The sequence below is a fragment of the Oreochromis aureus genome, linkage group 20 (assembly GCF_013358895.1).
Source record: "Oreochromis aureus strain Israel breed Guangdong linkage group 20, ZZ_aureus, whole genome shotgun sequence".
In the NCBI taxonomy this organism is placed as follows: Eukaryota; Metazoa; Chordata; class Actinopteri; order Cichliformes; family Cichlidae; genus Oreochromis; species Oreochromis aureus.
This window is the reverse complement of record NC_052961.1, coordinates 37,677,420-37,697,634: the sequence shown is the minus strand read 5'-3', so window position 1 is coordinate 37,697,634 and position 20,215 is coordinate 37,677,420. Positions and strand designations below refer to the sequence as shown.

Below are 20,215 nucleotides of genomic sequence, written 5' to 3'. Positions count from 1 at the left end.
GGTGTTAGCACGGCCCCTCCCGAGAACCCTCAATGTCTACATGGATTTAAAATTGAGAGGTGGGCACCGCGCCAGAGGTAGGGTTGAATACACAGACCGTCCTCTGGGCGCCGTTAACGTCAGTCACCCTCAAGGCCATATATATATATATATATATATATATATATATATATATATATATATATATATATATATATATATATATATATATATATATATATATATATATATATATATATATATATATACATACATATATATATATATATATATATATATATATATATATATATATATATATATATATATATATATATATATATATATATATATATATATATATATATATATATATATATATATATACATACATACACATATGTGTGTGTGTGTGTGTTATGAGAGTGTGAATAATGTGGATGTCTAAGTTGTGAAATAAAATTGAGGCACAGGTGGCCAGAAGGGGACAGAGGGGGGAATGCCTCCCTGCACCCTGGTGACACACCCGCACCCCAAGGCCCTACCTGTGTGGGTGGGTGTGGTGGAGCGGGAAGAGGGAGGCAGCCGGGGATGGGGGAGGAAAGAAGGGAGGGGCAAGATGCCTCCTTAGGGCCAGCTCCCTGCTGACCCCAGTAGGCACCCCGTCCTCTAGTACCCACCAAGGCAAGGGAGCCCAGGCCCATCCCGATCGGGGCCTACGGCAGCAGCACCGCTAAGCCCCACAGGACCTGGGGAAGCCCACCCCACCCCACCGCAGAGGAAACTATACCCACCCCAACATTCAATCATCTCCAGACTACACAAGACAACAGACACCCAGGTTAGGTTTATTCTCCACTTAAGAACAAATAGTTCTTAATAATCAACATTTTTCATAAACATGTGGCTAAATGTGAAATATGACTACTTTTGTCACTTTTAGCCTAAATATTCTGGCCCAATTTGAAGGATATCTCATGCAGTGATAAAGCTAGTACCTCGACCCCTGAAATAAAAACAGCATACAATAATCACATAGTCAAAAAAGCTTGGCCCCACAGTAAAATCTGTGGGACCAGGAGAAATAACTGCATCTGGCAGACTTTTATCAAAACTTGTTTAAATGACGTCCCAGAATATGGACTTAATGTAAATAATTCACATTGAAAAGTGTTTTATCTAGTAGTTATATATAAAGTTTGTTTAAAAAGTAGGGAAATTTGTATTTGGTCAATTATGTCACTGTTGTAACAATGTACCACATTTTTAAGAAAGTGCATTTGTGGGTTGAGAAGCAGAGTTGAGTATGTGGGATGTGCCCATTAAAAACTTGCTGTATAGAATAGAATAGAATAGAATGCCTTTATTGTCACTATACAGTTGTACAATGAGATACAGAGCATCTCCTACTCAGTGTAAACATGCTGGGGTACAGTTCTGCAGCGCTATATACATATGGACAGTATTAACATATGGAAGAAGATGTGTATATATATATAAAATGTACAATTTACAAGCCGTAAAGTAATATGTAATAAATAGTGTTATGTATGTACAGTTGAGTTATTGCACATGGAATTGGTATAAATAGTGATATGTATATATAGTTATTGCACATAGAATTGGTATAAATAGTGGTGGTCCATAGAGGAAGTGGGAAGTGGGGGGCTGTGTTATCGGTGCATGTGTGAGTTCAGGGTGGTTATGGCTTTGGGGAAGAAACTGTTTTTGAGTCTGTGGGTTTTTGTGTTGATGCACCTGTAGCGCTTCCCTGAGGGAAGCAGGCTGAACATGTTGAAGCCAGGGTGGGAGCTGTCCTTGATGATGTTTGCTGCTCTGCTGAGGCAGCGGGAGGAATAAATGTCCAACAGGGAGGGGAGAGGGCAGCCGATGATCTTTTGTGCTGTCTTGACCACACTCTGAAGCCTCACACTATCTGCCTTGGTGCAGCTGCCGTACCATACCGTGATGCAGTAGGTTAGCAGGCTCTCAATGGACGAGCGGTAGAAGGTCAGCAGCAGGTTGGAGTTCAGCTTGCACTTCCTGAGGACTCTCAGGAAGTGCAATGCCAAACAGCTTATACTGCGATTGATTCTTGTCAGAACTCTTGACTCTTGTGTTCCGCAAAACCCAAGTTGCAGTATAATCTGGAGTGAGCCCTAGTACCATCACCAAATTAAAAGCAATGTCCCATATAGCGGGGGATGTTAGGCATGGGCTGCAAAGCGAGGAAGACATGCCAGGAAAACCGTTTCCTCCCCCTGTCAGCATCAAGAACCATAAGCAGTTTCCTACTGATTTGAAAGACGATATGGCTGACGGCTCTCCTCACAGACAATCTCTGGTTTCACCGGAAGGTGAGACCAGAGATTGTCTGTCATGACTGCCTTTCACAGTCAGGCCTGTTTGCACTGCTATCAGCAACATGTGCACTGGAAGCTGAACATGTGGAGGCACATTATGTTCAGTGAGTAAGTCCACATTCTGTCTATAGCAGTTGGATTGTAGGATCAAATGGGAGAGATCCAATTGAGAACATTTGGGGATGAATGGCAAGGGCAGTTTACAAAAACGGAAAACAGTTCCAGACAGTAGTTGTCCTTCGTGCGGCCTTCTTCACCACTTGGAGAAATGCTCCCACTCACCTCATGGAAACACTTGCATCAAGCATGCCGCAATGAATTTTTGAAGTGATCGACAATAACGGTGGAGCTACTCATGACTGAGTTCATGTTTGGAACTTTGATTTCTGTTTTGGGTGGTTTAAGGGTTTTTTGGAGGTGTGGTCCTAAACTTTTGATCAGCTGTAAAACAGCCTGTTTCAGTTTAAGCGTTGTTTTCAATAAATTGCATGATCAAAAAAATGTTTGTCTCACTCCCATTTCTTCATGGTGCATGCTGAATTTCTACTTGGAACCTTGTTAAGATCCAACCATGCAAAATATGATTTTTTGCCATTTTTTAAGTGGTCTTAAACTTTTGATCGGGAGTGTATATGGTATAGAAAAGATTTTAACTGAAGCTCCACTGGGGCTGTTTTTCATCTAATATCAACCTCACTAACCCTAGGCAAATTGTTAAAAACTGCATTTTGTTTCCAAAAAACCATCTTGAGAAAACAGCGGCAAAGCTACCAGCAAAAAACACGGAAAAAGTGAAAGTTTTAGTTGTATGTTACCTTGTGACATCAGCCGTGGGTTTTACTTCAGTCTTCACATTACAGTAATGTGATTAGCTGATAGACCAACTGAACAGAGCATAATTAATAATAATCAGTTTACCAAGGCAAAGGAGATAGATGCAACGGCTACCTTCATTCACCCCAAAGCCTCCCCAGCTCACTTTTCATAATCATCCAGGCCGGTCAACCTCAGGAACATCAATCAAAACACTTTCTTTCACAATAAAAGCTCCCTACTAAATGAAACAATTCTTAACCATTAGATAGTTTTAAAGGGTAGAATATACTTTGTATGCTAAGGGGATGTTATTTTCACCCTTTGCTTAGGATCTGTCATGGGCACAATCTCTAGGAAATAAATGAAAGCTATAATTACAGGTTTTATTTATACTCTTCATTTTAGAATAATAATGCAAAAAACAAATCAACCAGGTTTTTTCTTACACCTGAAAAGAGACCACAAACTTTGAAAATTATTGTCATCTGCTTTTGCAAGTGTCAAATGAAAGAGAAAACATACGTTTCTGCAGATGCGAGGAGTGGTCAGCAGTATCCAACAGGATGCATAGGACTTTCCACACCCTTGGAGCAGCTGCCTGCTGTTTGCTGCCTTACTGGTGATTCATAGTAACACCTTTGGTCTTACTGACCACAAACGATTCACGAAGCACTTTTTTCTCCACCATTTTAAGCTCTTTATGTCCACCCCACACCAACAACCAATTGAGAATGACCAACTAGTCTAACAAGAATTACTGGGTATGGGAGAAAGCTGAAGTAACTGGAGGTAACTTACAGGATTTACAAATTTTGGACTTTCACAAATTTTCTAATTTGTCCTACTGGTAAATTATGGAAATGGTGAAAAAGATAATGGACTTAATGTCCTGTTATCTTTTAAATATACTGGAAATGATCCTGAATTGTTTGTTATGTCCATAAGGTGGACCTGCTTTTGATTGGTACGGTAAAATTTCAGGTAAAGGTGCATGTACAGCAGCTCATTTTCAGATAATTATCTGAACCTCTAGTAGCAGAGAACCTTGTTTTCAGTTAAATGAGTGAGACAAGATCCAAATTATAAATATGTTAAATAAATATAGGCTTTTTGAAAATTATTGTATTTAGCATTTATTTAAAAATGTATAAAAAACACACAAAAACAACAGCAGTAAAAAAAAAAAGAAAGAAAGAAAAGAAAACATGACAAAAGATTTTAACAAATACAGTTGTGAAGCTACATTTCATTTTCTTCACATGATCAGAAGCTGAAATGCATTTGGACCTGCACATGTCAAAGTTCATTCATATGAATGGCCCAGTTTCTACTTTTCATTTTACTAATCCTTTAGAGACCAGTTATTCTTTCAAACAGGCCGGAAAACTTGTTTGGAAACTCATTCACATCTGTGAGAATCACCACAGCACACACACCGTCATCCCCCTGTGCCAACATCTTTCCCACTTAAGCATGTCTCTGTCTTTCTTAATCAGAAAACAGTCTGGTATACACTGAAACAAAGGTGTCTGCCAGCCTTTTCATTGGCCCAGACAACATTATTTAATTAAACAGTAGAATACCCAGGAAGCAAACACAACCCAGTGGCTGGCCCAGTTCAGTTCAGACCACCTTTGGATGGTGTGGATGGCTGTGAAATCCTGAAAACAATAACAAACATGGACACTGTTAGTCCCTGCACAGCCCAGGGAATCATCCATACTAAAGGTACACATGTGCATAAGGAATTTGCATCCTGTCAGCTAAATGTCCACATACAACCAGAAAAGGTCAAAGGGTCATTCCATCTCAAATTAACATGGCCCTGCTGCTCAACTTTCTCCAATGTGCATAAAAAAAATCCTTGGTTTGAACGAATAAATGGTAAATGGACTTGCTCTTATATAGTGCTTTTCTACTCTGAGCAATCAAATCACTTTACATTCACCCATTCAGAAATTGTCACTATAGTTGTCTTTTTCAATGTGAAGTTTATTATGAGTATTAAGTTGGCTTTAATTTTTTCCATATTTTAACCAGCCAATACGCAGACATTTTTTAATGGGTGTGTCCCAAATTGCAGATTCTGAGACCAGTAAGAATTTCACGCTTTTATCTTTACGTTTTGCAGATTTTCATGTTCAAAAATTGTCCCTGCTTTCAATCTGAAAAAAATAGCCTGAAAATGGTTTGATAGACCATGGTTTAAAAACTTTTTTTTTTTTTTTAAATATAATGTATGAAAACTTGACTGCAATCATGTTCAATCATTCAACCACAGGTTTTTAGGAATATCAGAGTTGGTTGAATGAAAAATATTCTAAAAAATGTGCTGATTTGAGACACAATAACGACAGTGCAAAGTATAAAATTATTGTTTATGGATACAAATCAACCAGTGGTTTTTCTGCCGGGGTGGTGAGCTGTCCTACAGCTGTCCTATAACATGCAAGTTTCACCACAGAATTCAGTTTAAAGCAATCAGACCATTGAAAATGATGAACATTCTGCTAACAGTTAAAAATTATGAGAAATATTCAGTGAGAATATTCAGTGTTATTATTGTATGAAAGCTGTCACTTGCTTTATTTCCAAACCGAGACCGGGTATAAATTTGCACTCTGTCATAATATCTTTTACATATACAGGTGGGGTCGCCCTCATGGTGCTCTTACCTCCTCCTGTTCATCAACTCCTGGGTCAAACATGGAGCCTAGGTAAGTGAGATGGAAGATGGCCAGCAAGCTGAAAACCAGGTTCAGCAATATTACCCAATAATCCTACAGACCGCAGAGGAGAGAATAAAAGGCAAAAGAAAAAATAAAGACAAAAGTTGCATTCTCTCCCTCAATCTACTCCATATTAAGAAATAACAACTTGCTAACAATGACTGTTAGTGTTCTATTCTATGGTTTTCTATGTATCTTTGCTTTGATTAAATTGACAGGATGGAATCGTTCTCATGATAAAAAGCTGGTGAAAATCAGACGTTTTTCAGGTATTTAATGGTGGATCAAAATGTGATGGTGCCTTTCTGTGTTCATGGTTTGGGGCGGAGCCTCCACCGTGTTTCACAGCTGCCTGCAGACTCTCACTGTTGGAGCTCTCCTGACCTCCACCCTACTGATCACTATTTGAACCAAAAATGTCAAATTTGGATTGATCCATTCATCAGCCCTGTTACCATTAATTTTCAGTCTAGTTCTTATGTAACTGTAATCCACCGGCTTTTCATCCCATTTCCCTGGCTGCCTCAGTTTCACTGGGACCATGTCCTGAATGGACACACTGCAAGTCATGCTGAGACGTGGCAAATTTTTGTCCAATAGCTCTTTGGGAATCGCCATGCTGATGCAAAAAAACCCTTTTTTATGTTGCCTTTGACATTTTTCAAAGTTTCAGCTAACAACAGCTAACAGTTTTTTGAAACAGGCCTTTGGACTAGAAAGGTTGAAGACTCAAAATAATATAAGTAGAAAAGTTCTAGATTCACATGATTGAGAGTAGCTTATGCAGACTTAGTGGAGGGCTGTGTGCAGGAATGTGGGTGTGAACCAGGGCAAGGTCAAATAACAGTTCTCACAGACAGTGGCTGCCTGGATATGAAACTAGATGACAGGAAATGAAACAGCTAGTGTGTGAGAAGAAAATATTGAGACAGGCAGGTGAAGCTGCACCCAAAATGCAGGAGGAGGAAAGCGCCAAGAGGTTGGAATCAACTTGTGTGCCAACCAGGGAGAGCTAAGTCTAGACCAGGGCCCTCCCCAATGGTTTTCTGACCAATCAGATAGCACATTTTTTTAATATTTAAGTTTGTGTACGGCTAGGTTTGCGCACTCTTCCAGAAGTCGGCTACAGCTAACTGCTTGCAGACTGTCAACCGAAGAGATCCATGTACATGAATCGTTTTGAACTGCTTGAGGCAATAAATCTATTGAATTTGAATTGGACTGGTGCTCTCCTTATCTTTATCTCTCTTTATCCTCGAGAAAAAGAACGTGCAACACAGGCTGCTAGTGACATAGAATTTACATACAAGATACAACTTACAATGAGTAGTCTGTTATGTGGTTGATCTCTTGATTTTGTTGTCTGTTTATGCTTGAGTGATTCACAAGTCAGTTTTAAATGGCCTAATGACCAAAAAAAAGAAAAAAGAAAAAGGATTATTTGGAATTACTCAGTTACTTTATTGCTCTGTTTGTCTTTGTTGTTCTGTGTTGTTTAGCTGTGCAGCACTTTGAAGTCACCTTTTTTATACTGCACATTTAAACACAACACAGGTTAACCAAACTTTGGCTCTGCATCTCTGTCTGTCTGTTTATGTCTCTGTGTGTGTCTGTGTTTTGTTTTTCACTGTCTCCATCTGCTAGCTGAGTAGGGATGAAGCTGTACCTTTTTGTGCTGATGGCTGCAGTCAGAGGCACAAGGCCTAGACAGGATACAGGCACTGAAGATAGAAGCAAGCCTCTTTCTCAGAACTGAGGATGACAAAAATAATCAATTACATTACATTAAAAACTTTAAACATGAAAATGTAAAAGAGGAAAGAAGGAGGGTTTCAAAAATGTGACTTTGTACTATTATATGAACACGACAGAGCTACGCGATGAGTGCTCCAATTACAGAACACAAAGCAAAAGTTCACTAGCTGGGCCCACGTCCTCATTTTAGGTGTGACAGCGTTTTAGTAGGTAAAGGTGAATGCTTGGACATGAATTGAGCTGCGGTTTGGGGAAGGCCTCGAAGGGGACTGGCGACGGTTCCCGGGCCTGGCAGATCCCCAAAGAAGGCATCCCCTAGAAGCAGTAATAACAGTGCGATACGAAGGTCGAAGACGTCAGCGGAATAATTTGATTTTTGATTCGACTTATTTATACAGCACCGAGCCACAGTGACAGACGCCTCGAGACCCTGCAATGATGTAGAGGAAAACCCAACAATCATATGACCCCCTATGAGCAAGCACTTTGGCGACAGTGGAAAGGAAAAACTCCCTTTTAACAGGAAGGAACCTCCGGCAGAGCCAGGCTCAGGGAGGGGCAGCCATCTGCCACGACCGGTTGGGGAGAGAGAAGGAGAAGAGGACAAAGACGAGCGCATGAAGAGCGAATTTGGAAGGAATGGCAGGAGAAGAGATCAAAGGAAGTTGCAAAAAATGGAAATATTAATGGATGAATGAGGGGAACCCTCGATCGGGTTCGACTTTGAGCTGAAGCTCTGACAGAGAAGAATGCTGGATTTGAGATTTGAGGTAGGGCTTGGCGGCTTGAAAAGCTTGTGAGCTTATCTTTGAGTAGAAGATGGAGAGGGTGTGCTTAGCTGTTTAATTACTTCAGATAAGGTAGTAATAACGACTGGGCTGATTTCTGAATTAACAGAAGTGACCGCAGCAGCTTGGGGAGAGTTGATGAATTGAAAGACTGATTAGAGGAAAATAATCTCTATAATAATAACCCCAAAAATCGTCTGAGAGCAGAGTGCGAGTCCACTGGACTTTGTGGGAGATGATAAGCCGTTCAGACGCAGTCAGAACCGTGAGTCGACTTAGAGAGCGCTCTCGAATGATTGTGTCGAGGGTGGATGGCTAATGATGCTAGAGAAAGCACATGAGAAGTGAAGGGACACCATGAAGAATTATGCGCACAACGCAGTTTGGATGTCTTAAAAGGAGCGATAGAGGACAGAACCTGGCATCTCGGTGCCATGAAGGTTCACCTTTGCTTTGCAAAGGCAGGAAAGATGGCAGCGAAACTGGCATCTCGGTGCCGGAAGCATTCTGCTGCATTTGCGAATGAGGGATAAAGAGAGAACCTGGCATCTCAGTGCCACGAGGTTCGCCGGTGCTTTGCGAAGGCAGGAAAGATGGCAGCGAATCTGGCATCTCGGTGGTGAGCACAGAAACTGGCAACTCTATATCAGAAAGCGTGCTGCTGCGTTTGCGAATGAGGGATAAAGAAGAACCAGGCATCTTGGTGTCAAGCTTGATGCTGCATTCGTAAAGGAGGGAGAGAGGAAGAGAACCTGGCATCGCGGTGCCAGAGGGGTTTACTACTGTTTTGCAATAACGGATGCAAAGAAAGTGGCAACATGGTGGAAGAAGATTGCTGCTGTGATTACAAATGATGGATATAGAAGGAACCAGCTAGAAGGATTCTCTGCTGCTTTAGCCATGATGGATGGACAGGAACGGGCAAATCAGGGGTAAGAAGCTTGTCACTGCGGTTTGCACATGGCAGATATAGCAAGAACCTGACACCACTGTGCTAGAAGGGTTTGTTGCTGCTTGCAGTGATAGAAGCGGAGAAACTGCCAGTTCGATAGTAGGGAAGCTAGATGCTGCATGCAAATGGGGGATGAAGAAAAACCTGGCAACCCGGTGCCTTTTTTATTTATTTGTCTATGCAGACAACTGCCAACCCGATGGTAGAAAAGCTGCTGCTGCTGCTTTCGTGGATGAGGGATAAAGGAACCTAGCAACCCGGTGCCGATGTTTGCTACGGAGTTTAGCCAAGGAGGGAGGAGGCTGGGAACCTGGCAACTCTGTGCCGAGGTTTGCTGCAGAATTTTGCGAAGGATGGATGGGTGGCTGAGAACCTGGCAACCTGGTGCCGAGGTTTGCTGCGAAGTTTAGCAGAGGAGGGATGAGTGGCAGAGAACCTGGCAACTCAGTGCCAACATTTGCTGGGAGTTTAGCAAAGGAGGGATGAGTGGCAGAGAACCTGGCAACTCAGTGCCAACGTTTGCTGCAGAGTTTAACAGATGAGAGGTTGGGAACCTGGCAACTCTGTGCCAAGGTTTGCTGCAGAAATTTGCGAAGGAAGGATGAGTGGGTGAGAGCCTGGCAACCCGGTGCCGATGTTTGCTGCAGAGTTTAGCCAAGGAGGGAAGAGGCAGGGAACCTGGCAATTTGGTGCCGAAGCATACTGCATCCGGAGGGAAGGAGTACTGACAACTCTGTGACCTTTTTTTTTTCTTCCCTTAACTATGCTGAGAAACTGGCAACCGATGCCCGATGGTCGAAAAGCTTGCTGCTGCTTTTGCGAATGAAGGAGAAAGGAACCTGGCAACCCGGTGCCGAGGTTAGCTGGAGAATTTGCGAGGGGGGGGGGGGGGAAATGAGTGGCTGAGCGCCTGGCAACCCGGTGCCGACGTTTGCTGTAGAGTTTAGCCGAGGACGGATGAGAGGCTGGGAACCTGGAAACTCGGTGCCAAGGTTTGCTGCAGAAATTTGCGAAGGATGGATGGGTGGCTGAGAACCTGGCAACCTGGTGCCAAGGTTTGCTGCGAAGTTTAGCAGAGGAGGGATGAGTGGCAGAGAACCTGGCAACTCAGTGCCAACATTTGCTGGGAGTTTAGCAAAGGAGGGATGAGTGGCAGAGAACCTGGCAACTCAGTGCCAACGTTTGCTGCAGAGTTTAACAGATGAGAGGTTGGGAACCTGGCAACTCTGTGCCAAGGTTTGCTGCAGAAATTTGCGAAGGATGGATGGGTGGCTGAGAGGCTGGCAACCCAGTGCCGATGTTTGCCGCGAAGTTTAGCAGAGGAGGGATGAGTGGCAGAGAACCTGGCAACTCAGTGCCAACGTTTGCTGCGGAGTTTAGCAGATGAGCAAACCTCGGCACCGTGCTGCAGAATTTTGCGAAGGAGGGATGGGTGGCTGAGAACCTGGCAACTCGGTGCCGACGTTTGCTGCGGAGTTTTTTTTTGTTTTGTTTTATTTTGTGTGTCGTCCTTTCTGAGAAACTGGAAAGACGACACACAAAACAGGTGGTAGGGAGCTTGCTGCCGCGTTTGCGAATGGCGGATAGGGAAGAACTGGGCATCCCAGAGCCAACTTGCATAAGCATTTAGCGAAAGGATGGATGGATGGATGGATGGATGGATGGATGGATGGAAACATCACAACGATGGAGAACAGTAGAGAGTATGGAGCTAGCGGCAGATTTCCAGCTTGCATTAAATGGTGTTAGTAGGAAGGAGAACAGAGCTGAGCTTCCCCGTGTTACCTGGCCCTGGCGGGTGGGTGGAGCAACGAAATACGCTGTAGCTTTTGCTGTTGGAGCTGCGATTTGTTTGGAAGCGTGGGTTCGGCGCTGACGGCTAAGTCGCCCGGCCTGTGACCAGTTTCGGAGCAGCGTGAGAGGATCTGTGAGTTCTGCTGGCGGGCGACCCCGCTGGTTTTTGCTGAAATGGCGGGCGGGCAGAGTTACTTCATGGCTGGATTTAGCGGAGATAAACCGACTGGATGGACGTAGCAGACTGTATGTCGGGTGGCGAGAAAACTGCTAGGAGGTCGCCAGCATTCGGTTTTTTGGAAGCGCCGCCGTGACGTTCGGTGTGTTTCTGGGATTGCCGGAGGAAAAGCGATGGATGCAGAGCTTGAGTAGTTGTTCGTCTGATGCGCTGACGGGCGAGAGGGCGATTGTAGCAAAGGGTGAGTAAAATTACGTTACTCCTGAGAGATGAGCTGTGTTTAAAGGTATTCGCCGAGAATGGACTCTATTTGCACAACTGGGGGGAACCTATATAGATGACAACCGGAAGGAGCGTGTCTGGAGGCGTGGTCCCGCTCCTGAAATTCCGATGCACAATCTCCCAAAAAATCAAGCATTCCCTCAAACAGCCTTTGAAGACGTGCCAATCACAGCTGTCCCATGCAACATGCAGCATGAAGATTCCCGGACTACTCTGGACGAGTAAAGACAGATAAACAACTAAATTCACACGAGCTTGTTCCTCAATGTGGATCATTATCTGTCGTTTGGACATACTGAGAAAGCAATGTTAACCAAGACCAAATCTTATGCAAAGCATTCTGTAATTTATTGAACCTCCTAAAAACACAGCAAAAACTGCAGTATAACTAATGCATGAAGGCCAAGAAGAAGAAGGCTCAACTTCACTCAGAGGTCCATATCCATCCAGCAAACAAAGGTACACTAAAAACAGAAATGCATTCTGTTTGGCCAAAGGCTAATAATGACAGAGTACGGAAGGCGCAGGATTAGTTAACATACTGGATAAAAGACATGTTATCCCCTCATGTGGTTAGTTTTCCGAAGTGGAAACACCTGTGTAGTACAGATAGACATGGAACCCACAGCTGTAGGGTTAGGGTTAGGGACAAGACTTTAGATTATGTATAAGAAATGCACTGATGCTAAGAACTTTTCTGTAATTAACAGGAACATAGCACAGTCTAAAGGGAAAAGCTGTGCCCTGTTCATTTAATTCTGTGGTACATTTCAATATGAAATCTTTCTTTGAAGAGATCAACTGAATTTACAGAGATCAAAGTCAGTGTTCAGTTTGCACGACAGTGCAATAAAAACATTTTTGTCACTAAAATCTAAGAATGACTGTGACAGATAATTGAGGAGGCAGAACTTTTCAGTTATCCATACCGTGTTCAACATATGTGATGAATCCAAGTGAAAGCAGAACAGCTCCCAGGTGGAAACTGAGACCCTGGAGAAGATGATACAATTAGGTCAAACAGGAGAGTAAGTACAACTAGTGATGTTTAGTGTGCATTTGGAGTTAAATGCTGTTGATGAGGAAAGCTGCTTGGCACGGATAGTTGTAAAGATTATTTGCCTCAAGATGGTTGTAGTTAAGATGACCTAACAGAAGTACATCTCTGTTCACCTTTCTGATGTATATCAGAGTGCCTAGATCTCAAGTGCCTAGTTAATTAAAAGGAAATTAGAATTGTAACTAGTTAAATAGCCACTTTTGATTAGAAATAGCTACAAAGACTTCTATCACCAGTAATTCAACTTTCAGGATATCATTTTAAATAAATACTGTCATATACCAAACACCTCAGCAAAATGTCCTAATGTGGACACTGCCCAAGTCTAGTGACCTGGTTGTTCAGTGAAATGTCACACACAGTGGGTAAAGGTGTATGTATTATTGTAGGGTCTGCCTTACAATATAAAGCACTTTGAAGCAACTGTTGTTGTGATTTGGTGCTGTGACTGAATTGAATTAACAGTGAAATTTAAGCATGGATTTAGTACACTGTACAGACTCTGGATACAAGTGTTGAAGTGTGCATCATCTTACTAACATGCAGTAAGGCGCTGGCTGTGTATGTCACCAGGATAGCTGGAAAAGTTCCCAATTTCATGGCGTTTTTAAAGACATCTGAAAAAGATGGTGGACAGAACACAATGACCACACTGAAAACAACATTATGACAACATGGTGCTCATACGAGATCACCTGCTGCTCCCTTTACGGCTCATCACAACGGATCATCTGCTTCCATCGAACTCTATCCTCATCATCCCCTGTCACACCAGCCCTCTGCATCTCCTCCTACACGATCCATGAATCTTCTCTAAGGTCTTCCTGTTTTCCTTCTGCCTGGCAGCTCCACCACCACCACCATCATCATCATCATCCTTTCTTTAACGTATCCACTCGCTCTCTGAACGGGCACTTCCATCTTCAGTTCACAAAACAAGCCATCTTCATCCACTCCTCCGCTTTGAATGGTTGATCCCAGATAATTAAACTCCTCCACCTTCACTATCTCTGCTACTTGCACGTTCAAATTTCCATTTCTCTCTCTCTAATTCACACATGTATTTTCTTGCTTCTGTTGACTCTCTTTTCTCCAGCACATACCTCCCCTTGCACGCTACTCTGACTACAGATCAGTATTATCTGCAAATTATCCACACAGACTCCTGCCTGGGCTCATCTGTCAGCCTGTCCATCACCACTGCAAACAAGCAGGGGTTTTAGAGCAGATCCCTGACATAATTGCAGCACCACCTTGACTCCATCTGTCACTACTACTGCACACCCACACATGTCCAGAACCACCCTCACATCCTTCTCTATCACTCCTGACTTCCTCTACAATACCACAATGCCTCCTTTGGTACCCCATCATCTGTGTTCTCTGTACTTCCCCATCAACACTCTCAGCTTTATGCCTCTATAGATACTGCAGCTCTGCACATCACTCATGTTCTTGAACATTTCTCAGGTATCCTCTCACTCTCAAAGATTTTGTTTAACAGTCTCCACTATCTCCAAGACATCGCCATACCTCCACAGGTATGTCGTCTGTATTACTGTAGGGAAGGGGTCTGCAACCTTTAACACCCAAAGAGCCACTTGGACCCGGTTTCCACGCAAAAGAAAATACTGGGAGCCGCAAATACTTTTTGAAATCTAAAATGAAGATAACACTGTATATATTGTTTTTTTTACCTTTATGCCTTGTGTGAACAACTAAAGTAAGTAAGTAAAGTTTATTTATTAAGCGCTTTTCACAGACAGGCAGTCACAAAGCGCTGTACACAAAGATTAAAATAAACAATGCAATCAATAGACATTATACACCATGTAAAAGATCAAATGTAAATAATGTAAAGAATATAAAATACGTAGATCAACAAAAGGCTTGTTTGAACAGAAAAGTTTTTAACTGCTTTTTAAAAGAATCCACAGAGCAACTAAAGTGTGTTGCTTATGAAATCCATGAAGTGCTAAAGAGAAAATTACATTTTATTTAAGTAAATAACACATTTTAAACTCTTAAAGAAATATAACAAAAGCAAAGACACCCAGCTGAACTAAAATGATCCATGTAGCAAACAAAAACTGTTGTGAGCCGCCACCCTTATATCGCCTTTGGGCTTTTGGAGCCTTGACCTGACTTTTAAAAAGTAAATGGGGAAAAAAAGCACTATGCTGCTAAAAAAAATAGATATTTGCAAAATTCTGCCTAAATATGTGTTTTACCTGGTTAATGTGTGCGGCGGGGCGTGGTCTGCAGTGCCGCTGCATGGGAGTCGGACGCACCTGAGCGGCACCCGCAATCACGCCTCGCTGCCTTAAAGTCTGTGCGCTCTCTGCTGTTGTGTTGTCGGGCTGTGAGCTGAAAAGCTACAGCCGGCTGTATGCGTACAGCAACCATGTGTGAAAAGTGGTCAATAAAGAGATGCTGAAAAGCATGTTCATGGAAACATCGTCGAGTCTGTCGTGATATGTTTACAATAAGACTTATGGTCCCGAACCTCTGCGCACAGCGTCTGCAAATCGGGGCTTTCATCTTTACGCAGGACTGTAATGCTGGGCAGACACTGTGCGATTTTTTCAGTCGTGTTATTCAGCTTCTGCTCAAACTGCACGATTGACTCGCAGGGGTTATAAGTTCGCAGGTCACGATGCAGGGTCTCACACTATACGACCTGATGCGACCTGAGTGCTCACACTGTGCGTCCATAAAATGAAGGTTGTAACAGAAATTCTGTCGCTCGCTCTCCCTCTCTGTCTTTCACTCACACAGACACGCACACCACCACCATCAACTTTGCTAAATTGCTAATGAAAAACATTGATCAGGCAGCTGTGATTGAGCAGCAGTGTAAATCCAACTATTTTCACAGTTGTTGTGGTCGTGATAATTTTGTGAGGCCACATCGAAAAGACTCGGATGAGCTTTCCAAAGTTCTACAAGTGCCTCCATCGCTTGTGTCCAGATCACACACTGCACTGCTGTGCTACTTCGTCTTTTTCACCAATCTTTATGTGTTTGTGCGTGCGCAGTGTGAGCGGCTGCGGTGACACCCTCACGACGGTCGGGAGGATTTCAAAACAGGTTTGAAATCCTCCCGACCAAGCGATTGATGATCGGGAGCTGGTCGTGAGGTGTTAATCGCTTCTCGTTACCCAAAAATCGCACAGTGTAAGCCCAGCATTAGCTGTCATCTGTGAGGCATGAGCGGTGTTTGTTTTTAACATAGTTCACGGTGGAGAACAGCTGCCGACATAATGTGGATCCAGATCCATAATTGGCCTACCTGGTGTCGAAAGTCTCGATAAATGCATCGGCGTTTGGCGGTACACCGGCTTCATGAGTGTGACCCTTATTTTGAGCGATGAAAAAATAATAAGATATAATTTTATTTTTACATTTCAAAATCACAATAACCTTCCAATTTAGAACTACAAGTTAAAAAAAAGAACTAAACACAAATAAAATACACTTCAGCTAAATACTTCTAATTTATTTTCCCAAACCACCCGGAGCCACAAAATAAAGACTAAAGAGCCACGGGTTGCCGACCCCTGCTGTAGGGTCTTTACCTTACAGTATACAGTGTGCTGAGGTAAGTGGTGCTATGTAAAGTGAATTGAATTGAACTGAACTGAATCTGGACCAACCACCTTTGCAGTCTTCATGCTCTCGAGCTCGATCTCTCTACCAATCCACAGGTTCTTTTCTCTTTCCTTAGTGTTGAGCCTCATATTCATCCCTCTAGAAACTTTTTCCACCTCTTTTTACTGTACGCTACTCCTGTCTATTGTATTCATGTCACTTTTTTCTTAAATACTCTTCTTTCTCATTCCAGCACAAAGTCTCCTTGTCTACTTTCCAGAGGTTCCATCAAATACCTCCTCTGCAGTTTCCCTCAGGACTCCAGCTGTACTTTCCTAGTCATCTGTAACTCTTCACTAACACTCAGAGCCTGTCTCAATCCTCTTAAACCTTGTATAGTAAGGCAACGACACAACAATAATACAGGTTTGAAATAACCTTAACAAGAGAGAACAGATGATTCTCAGAAGCATAACACTGGAGGGAGTTACTGCATTAGGCATGAAAAGGTTGTTAGGATCATCTTTAATGATCCACAGTTTGTTCAGTGACCTCTTCTCCACCACAGCTTCAAATAAATTCAGTTTGTAGCCAGTCACAGAGCCAGCCTTCCTAATTGCTTTACTGAGTCTTAAATAACATTTGTAATGTAAGGCCAAGGAGTTAATACAAACCCAAAGAGAAATATTAAGAATAATATATTGTTACTAAAACCTCTAAACCCTCCATCACTCAGTAACAGTGTTAGTTGTTGTCCCTGCAGTAAGAAGCAGCCTGTGTTCACTGAGCCTGTGAACAACTCCAGTAAGCAGCAAGGAGGTTCAAGTTACACCTTTTAATAAATTGATTGATTGATTGATCATACTTTATTCATCCCGAGGGAAATTGGGTTAAGGCTGCCAGCCGTGCCAGCGCTGTTAATTACATATAGCATCTTTCAAAGAAATGAAAAGACAAACATTGGTTTTATATATAGAAACAAATGTTACAATTGACAATACTGTCTGTACTTGATTATGGTGCCTCTAGTCGCCAAAGATTGTTCACATTCTACAGTTTTTTTCATTGCTGCAAATCCGTCTGCTTCTGCTTCTATCGGTTCGACAAATTTTGGCATCCTTAAATCCGACACTCTGGAAAGTTTAACAGACAGAGTAGATTGAGACTTACAGGTTTTAAGCCAGCGAGACATGGGGATGTTCCAGGACGTAACCACCATCACCATGGAGCGAGGGATTTCCACACTGAGAGGCTTCACCACTCTCATATCCCTGCACAGCAAAAACACGCACACACACACACACACATATGTCAGGTTTCTAATGTGAATCTTCTGAGGCGTATTTCTTGGACTGGCACAAGTCAGTCTCCGGCAGCATGTCATGCTTTGTGTTGCTACTAGCCTGCCTAGTTATTCCCAGTTGAGCTGCTTTGTGGAAGACTTTTCTTCCCTTCCTCAGGAATCTTTGTTTGTCCGCTCCAGCTAGAATTGTCTTAGCAACATTTGATTCTAGCAATTTGGGGTATTTTGCTGTGCAGAGCCTGTTGCACAATATTGCTATCATACAGTAAGCTAGACTGGAAGCCTGCCATTACACCCAATGATGCTCTTCAGTTCTGCCTTGTTTTACAGTAGATTATTCTAGAGGGTTGACAAACTTGACTGTTGATTAAACAATTTCCAGGATGAAGAGAGCAGAGCATCTGAGAGCAGCTGATAGCAGATCAGCTAATCTTACCATCTTGTGTTGTCTTTTTCTTCAGTGAATCCTCCTCCGGCCAGCATGCTGGTACCTTCGCTCAGGTGACCCACAAAGTAGTTACTGAAGTGGAAGGACACTGCATTCTCGTAAGCATGCAGCCACCTATGCAACACACCACAATCAAGTCACATACACACATAATCATTAAATAATCTCTGGCTGGCACACGACAAATAATTATAGCAGATCACGTTAAAGCCAAATAACTTGAGCAATCAGACTTCTTTAAGTGCTAGTTCTTACCCAGCAAGTTATTCATTTCCATAAAACGTCAGAGGTGGACTGATTTCTGACTGGACTACTCATCTGCTGATCTCATATTGCCTCCTCTTACGACACTATGATTGATACACCTGCACCATTTTTTTTCTTCAAGCATGCAAACAATCTAAACAACTCGTACACCTGAGTCACTGTATGTAAGAGGTCTTTATCAAAGGAATGGGGATAAGGTAAACTGGAATTAGCCAGCTGCACAAACAGATATGCTAAAATCTTCTGGACAACAGTGTATTCAGATCATAACTGTAAAAAAAAAAAAAAGGCTAACAATGGAGCACAAATACAATAAAAACAGTATTAAAATAGAATAAAACATAATTATTTAATCCAAAGTCTAATCTTTTAAGGTTTAGTTCATAAATGGGGTTAAAAGTCATACATCGTGGATCAAATAACAATTACAAAAATCACAGAAGTGTTCTCATGACCAAGATGCTGTGATATTGTGACTTACTGTGTGACATTTGCTCCCATTTATAATCTAAACCTTCAAAGATTAGACTCTTTAGTAAACACTAAACTGGCTGTCTTCTCATCAGAGCTCCTCATCACATTCTGTTTGATGTTTTCCTGGGAAAGTATCCCTACTTTGCACCATTCTGTTGATTAAATCGGCCCTATTGAGTTTAATATAAGAAACAGTGAATCATTTTTTCACTTTTTATTTTCACAGCTGTCAAATTTCATCTGTCTCTGTTAAACACTTCTATTACATTTGATATGAGTATGATATGCTCGTGTGTCATGCCTTCATTTCTTTGTCTGAAATCACCAGAAGGAAGACTCTAAAGTCATACTAATTAAAACCAGTGCAGATGCAGTTTAGCTTCCAATCTTCTGTATAACAAACTGAAGATATACTGTTCTGTGTGTGAGAAGACAAAGACTACAGTGCCAATTATAAGAAGTGAGCAAAGTATGACACTACACTATGATACCATTATCAGAATATGACTAAATAGTTTGTTTACTTGGGAATTTGAACTGTTAATTGCCAGTATGGCAAACTAAAGACTAAATAAATGATTTAAAATGTTAATACTTGGGGCAAAGCCTTACCTTTCTCAAATGTATCTTGGAAGCAGAGAAAGAAAGACAGACAGTATAGTGTCAAAGCAGTGTAGTGGAACGGGTGCTCTGGGTGGAAAAGAACAACAATTGAATTAAAATCTCTTACTTCTTTGTGACAGAGTTTCCATGGATCGGGATGAACCACGGGAAAAGGTATGGAGCAATACAGGTGGAGATTAGCAAACAGATCTGACTCTTCACTAGACTGCCGCTGGAGGTACGCAGCCACAACCAGCTCTGAAACCCAAATCCATCATTACCATCACAGTGCCATAGAAGACTAGAACGCATGCAGATTAAGGTAGAACTGGCAGTTACTCACAAGTTGTTTGCCTTCAATAGCATTCTTGTAACTGGAGAAGCTGATCCAAGGGCCAAACACGACAGTACCCACAAAGAAAATATAGCCCAGGAACTCAGCTGGCGAGGGCAGGCTGCTCAGTGCACCTCTGTCCAAGTCAAAGGCCACAGAAATGGCCTTCATGGCCACCACCATCTGAGAGCCTCAAAGAGACACAAAAACAATGTCATTTGATACCATAACAGGATATTACATTCACGTTTTATGAGGAATCACTTCCTCTTAGAAGTTACTATTATAATCTAACATAGTCTGAATATAATATTAATAAGAGTAAATCTCAAAGATTTCTGTTGTGAGGATTGACCCAACTTTTATACATTAAATATGTATATATGACCAATATACTATAGTTCACAATGGTCATTTTTTTAGTCTACGAGCTGCATCATATATGTACTGTGAAGTCTTTCTGACATGTTGGACTGAGCTTTCATTTGCTGTATAGGTA

At 42.1% G+C, this 20,215-nt stretch overlaps 1 protein-coding gene across 5 annotated transcripts in view; it reads right to left on the bottom strand.

The window, feature by feature from the left end:
• Positions 1 to 4,281: 4,281 nt before the first annotated feature.
• LOC116311432 (protein-serine O-palmitoleoyltransferase porcupine-like) overlaps positions 4,282 to 20,215 on the bottom strand; it is a 35,699-nt gene continuing 19,765 nt past the window's right edge. For 3 of the 5 annotated variants that reach the window (XM_031728549.2, XM_039604204.1, XM_039604203.1), the window contains exons 5-13: positions 19,726 to 19,907; positions 19,510 to 19,640; positions 18,027 to 18,152; positions 17,458 to 17,558; positions 13,237 to 13,313; positions 12,566 to 12,629; positions 7,554 to 7,639; positions 5,834 to 5,938; positions 4,284 to 4,819 (exon numbers count right to left, since the gene is read on the bottom strand). In XM_031728549.2, the coding sequence (XP_031584409.1) occupies positions 4,718 to 4,819; positions 5,834 to 5,938; positions 7,554 to 7,639; positions 12,566 to 12,629; positions 13,237 to 13,313; positions 17,458 to 17,558; positions 18,027 to 18,152; positions 19,510 to 19,640; positions 19,726 to 19,907 (974 nt within the window). In that variant the 3' untranslated portion in view covers positions 4,284 to 4,717. Of the gene's footprint in view, positions 4,820 to 5,833; positions 5,939 to 7,208; positions 7,292 to 7,553; positions 7,640 to 12,565; positions 12,630 to 13,236; positions 13,314 to 17,457; positions 17,559 to 18,026; positions 18,153 to 19,509; positions 19,641 to 19,725; positions 19,908 to 20,215 lie in introns of all 5 variants that reach the window. The other 2 variants (XR_005609564.1, XM_039604202.1) reach the window with 2 other exon arrangements.